Source organism: Pollachius pollachius (assembly GCF_949987615.1).
Source record: "Pollachius pollachius genome assembly, chromosome: 4".
In the NCBI taxonomy this organism is placed as follows: Eukaryota; Metazoa; Chordata; class Actinopteri; order Gadiformes; family Gadidae; genus Pollachius; species Pollachius pollachius.
This window is the reverse complement of record NC_136937.1, coordinates 34,496,015-34,501,014: the sequence shown is the minus strand read 5'-3', so window position 1 is coordinate 34,501,014 and position 5,000 is coordinate 34,496,015. Positions and strand designations below refer to the sequence as shown.

At 50.0% G+C, this 5,000-nt stretch overlaps 1 protein-coding gene across 1 annotated transcript in view; it reads left to right on the top strand.

The window, feature by feature from the left end:
- Window positions 1–4,018: 4,018 nt before the first annotated feature.
- ftcd (formimidoyltransferase cyclodeaminase) overlaps window positions 4,019–5,000 on the top strand; it is a gene marked incomplete at both ends in the record, with an annotated part of 9,050 nt that continues 8,068 nt past the window's right edge. The window contains 2 exons of the mRNA XM_079734295.1: window positions 4,019–4,072; window positions 4,866–5,000. The exon at window positions 4,866–5,000 is cut by the window's right edge and continues 49 nt beyond it. Coding sequence (XP_079590421.1) covers window positions 4,019–4,072; window positions 4,866–5,000 — 189 coding nt within the window. The remainder of the gene's footprint in view (window positions 4,073–4,865) is intronic.

Below are 5,000 nucleotides of genomic sequence, written 5' to 3'. Positions count from 1 at the left end.
GGCCCCAGTGTTTTTGTGATATCCTTTATTAAGCTTTAAGGAAGTTTTAGAGCAAGGTTTAAAGGGGTGAGTTAAGTATTTAGTTGTGTATGCAGGACAAATTAAACCCCTGGTCGTACTTAACCCCTGGTCGTACTTCCGGGTTTGACAGGAAGTAGGAAATGTTCCACCAATGGAACAACTTTAAGGACGCTAGGGGCTCCTGCTAAACGTCTGATGTACAGCTTGTCTTCAAGGCTTCTTATTGGATGAGCCGAATTGTTTAAACTCATCGTTACAAAACTGATCTGGTAAGGACGGTCCAATTTGATCCAGATAGCAACGTCTTTTCTACTGGAGACTACTACCCAGTATCAGCCTTATAATGTTTCTACTGGGATCACAGTCTGCTGCTCGCTCTACTGGGGACTGCCCAGTACAAACACAATCACATACTGGTTCTATTAAAAGCTATCCAGTATGACCACAGTTTTCTCCAGGTGGAGCAGAGCTGGAGAGGAGAGAGGAGAGAGGAGAGGAGAGAGAGCAGAGGAGAGGAGAGAGAGCAGAGGAGAGGAGGAGAGAAGAGAGGTGAGGAAAGGAGGAGAGGAGAGAAAAGAAGGAGAGAGGAGGAGGGAGGAGGTCTAGGCCTTGGCAGGGCGAACATCCATGTGAAAAGCATCAACAGATGAGTCAGGCAGGACATGAATCTCTGCTTTCACCTAGCCAGACACCAGGGCGCTGTCTCTCTCTCTCTCTCTCTCTCTCTCTCTCTCTCTCTCTCTGTCTCCCCTCCCCCCTAAGCATCTGGCCAGGGGTTCCAGGGAACAGGGGAACCCCCTCAGCCTAGCTAACTAACCCTAACCTAACCTCCCTAACTATCCCTAACCTAACCTCCCTAACTATCCCTAACCTAACCTCCCTAACTAACCCTAACCTAACCTCCCCAACTAACCCTAACCTAACCTCCCTAACTATCCCTAACTTAACCTCCCTAACTATCCATAACCTAACCTCCCTAACTAACCCTAACTTAACCTCCCTAACTATCCCTAACCTAACCTCCCTAACTAACCCTAACCTAACTTCCCCTAACCCTAACCTCCCTAACTAACCCTAACCTAACCTCCCTAACTAACCCTAACCTAACCTCCTTAACTATCCCTAACCTAACCTCCCAAACTATCCCTAACCTAACCTCTCTAACTATCCCTAACCTAACCTCACTAACTAACCTTAACCTAACCTCCCTAACTAACCCTAACCTAACCTCCTTAACTATCCCTAACCTAACCTCCCTAACTAACCCTAACCTAACCTCCCTAACTATCCCTAACTTAACCTCCCTAACTAACCCTAACCTAACCTCCCTAACTAACCTAACCTAACCTCCCTAACTATCCCTAACCTAACCTCCTTAACTAACCCTAACCTAACCTCCCTAACTAACCCTAACCTAACCTCCCTAACTACCTCTTCCTGAGGAGGAACACAGCTCTATCAACTCCAGCTCTGACGTCCTGCAGGATGTGTTTGGACAAGTAGAAGCAGGCTTCACTCTGAGGCTCATTTCCATTGGATCACACTCCGACCATCTCTGAACAAACATCACTTAACCCTTAACCTCAGGACTCGAGTCCCAACATGAAAACCGCCTTCTGGATGGAGAACTGTCTCCTGGTTGGAGAACCGTCTCCTGGATGGAGAACCGTCTCCTGGTTGGAGAACGTCTCCCGGTTGGAGAACCGTCTCCTGCTTGGAGAACCGTCTCCCGGTTGGAGAACCGTCTCCTGCTTGGGGAACCGTCTCCTGGTTGGAGAACCGTCTCCTGGATGGGGAACGTCTCCCGGTTGGAGAACCGTCTCCTGCTTGGAGAACCGTCTCCCGGTTGGAGAACCGTCTCCTGCTTGGGGAACCGTCTCCTGGTTGGAGAACCGTCTCCTGGATGGGGAACCGTCTCCTGCTTGGAGAACCGTCTCCTGGTTGGAGAACCGTCTCCTGCTTGGAGAACCGTCTCCTGGATGGAGAACCGTCTCCTGGATGGAGAATGTCTCCTGGTTGGAGAACCGTCTCCTGCTTGGAGAACCGTCTCCTAGTTAGCGAACCGTCTCCTGGATGGAGAACCGTCTCCTGGTTGGAGAACCGTCTCCTGCTTGGAGAACCGTCTCCTGGTTGGAGAACCGTCTCCTGGATGGAGAACCGTCTCCTGGTTGGAGAACCGTCTCCTGGATGGAGAACCGTCTCCTGCTTGGAGAACCGTCTCCTAGTTAGCGAACCGTCTCCTGGATGGAGAACCGTCTCCTGGTTGGAGAACCGTCTCCTGCTTGGAGAACCGTCTCCTGGTTGGAGAACCGTCTCCTGGATGGAGAACCGTCTCCTGGTTGGAGAACAGTCTCATACAAACAGCGCTGCAACGCCACCTAGTGGCAGAGAGCGGGGTTACCTTTGACGTTAATCACTGATGGGTCAGGCCTGTTTGTTTGACGTTAATCACTGATTGGTCAGGCCTGTTTGTTTGACGTTAATCACTGATGGGTCAGGCCTGTTTGTTTGACGTTAATCACTGATTGGTCAGGCCTGTTTGTTTGACGTTAATCACTGATGGGTCAGGCCTGTTTGTTTGACGTTAATGTGCATAGAAAGCGATCACAGGCCGTCGTACAAGGGGACATTTCGTATCCTAAACCAACCATATTGGTGAACTGTACTGGTTGTATGCACTATACTGGTGGTATATCATCCATACTGGTGAGCTGAACTGGTAGTGGTATGCCATCCATACTGGTGAACTGTACTGGTAATGGTATGCCATCCATACTGGTGAACTGTACTGGTAGTGGTATGCCATCCAAACTGATGAACTGTATTGGTAATGGTGTGCCATCCATCCTGGTGAACTGTACTGGTTGTATGGACTATACTGGTGGTATGCCATTCATGCTGCTGAACTGTACTGGTGGTATACCATCCATACTGGTGAACTATACTGGTCCATACCGGTGAACTATACTGGTGGTATGGTACGCCTGCTGGACTAATAGTTGAGGAATGTTGGCTGCGGATTGAACGCTGAACTGGGAGGCAGCTGACTCACACTCTGAAGTTAATCATTAGAGAGGTCTGGTGGGCTGGCCTCTGTATCTGCTCTCTACTGCTCTGGTCTGTTCCTCTCTGCTGCTCTGGTCTGTTCCTCTCTACTGCTCTGGTCTGTTCCTCTCTACTGCTCTGGTCTGTTCCTCTCTACTGCTCTGGTCTGTTCCTCTCAACTGCTCTGGTCTGTTCCTCTCTGCTGCTCTGGTCTGTTCCTCTCTACTGCTCTGGTCTGTTCCTCTCTACTGCTCTGGTCTGTTCCTCTGTGCTCTGCTGCTCTGGTCTGTTCCTCTCTACTGCTCTGGTCTGTTCCTCTGTGCTCTGCTGCTCTGGTCTGTTCCTCTCTACTGCTCTGGTCTGTTCCTCTCTACTGCTCTGGTCTGTTCCTCTCTACTGCTCTGGTCTGTTCCTCCCTACTGCTCTGGCCTGTTCCTCTCTACTGCTCTGGTCTGTTCCTCTCTACTGCTCTGGTCTGTTCCTCTGTGCTCTGCTGCTCTGGTCTGTTCCTCTGTGCTCTACTGCTCTGGTCTGTTCCTCTCTACTGCTCTGGTCTGTTCCTCTCTACTGCTCTGGTCTGTTCCTCTGTGCTGCTCTGGTCTGTTCCTCTGTGCTCTGCTGCTCTGGTCTGCTCCTCTCTACTGCTCTGGTCTGTTTCTCTGTGCTCTGCTGCTCTGGTCGGTTCCTCTCTACTGCTCTGGTCTGTTCCTCTGTGCTCTGCTGCTCTGGTCTGTTCCTCTGTGCTGCTCTGAGTTGTCTCTTCTCTGCAGAGTAAAGGAGTGGACTGAACAAGGAGTGGACAGAGGAGTGAAGCAGTACTGAACGCAGTAGTGGCATAGTAGTGACATAGTGAACTTAGTAGTGACGCAGTAGTGACGTTGTGAACTTAGTAGTGACGTAGTAGTGAGGTAGTGAACTTAGTAGTGAGGTAGTAGGGAGGTAGTAGGACATCATGGCTCAACTTGTTGAATGTGTTCCAAACTTCTCAGAGGGTCGAGACAAAAAGGTAAGAGTCTTTATTGTATAGTGTGTTAGAGTGTGTATAGTCTGTTATGGTGTGTTATAGTATGTTATAGTGTGTATAGTCTGTTATAGTGTGTTATGGTGTGTTATAGTGTGTATAGTCTGTTATAGTGTGTTATAGTGTGTTATAGTGTGTATAGTCTGTTATAGTGTGTTATAGGGTGTTATAGTGTGTATAGTCTGTTATAGTGTTATAGTGTGTATAGTCTGTTATAGTGTGTTATAGTGTGTTATAGTTTGTACTTTATTTGGTGTGTGTAGGCGAGTGTGTGTTTGGTATATGATACAGTGTGTGTGTGTTTGTGTGCGTGCGTGTGAGCATCTGTGTGTGTGCTTGCATCTATGTGTGTGTGTGTGCATGTGTACATATGTGTCTGTCTGTGTGTGTGTGCGTGCATGCGTGCGTGTGTGCATCTGTGTGTGTGCGTGCATGAATGTGCATGTGTGGGCGTGCGTGCATCTATGTGTGTGTACGTGCATACATCTGTGCTTGTGTGTGTGTTTGCGTGCGTGTGTGCATGCGTGCATGTGTGTGCGTGTGTGTGCTTGTGTGTGTGTGTGTGTGTGTGTGTGTGCGTGCGTGCGTGTGTGCGTGTGTGCGTGTGTGTGTGTGTGTCTGTGTGTGTGTGCGTGTGTGTGCGTGTGTGTGTGTGTGTTTGTGCGTGTGTGTGCGTGTGTGTGTGTGTGTGTGCGTGTGTGTGTGTGTGTGTGCGTGTGTGTGTGTGTGCGTGTGTGTGCGTGTGTGTGTGTGTGTGTGTGTGTGTGTGTGTGCGCAGGTTATTGACGCCATCTCCGAGGCCATCTCCAGCACGAGGGGCTGCAGCCTGCTGGACGTTGACCCCGGGGCCTCCACCAACCGCACCGTCTACACCTTCGTGGGCTCCCCCGAGGCCGTGGTGGAGGGGGCCCTC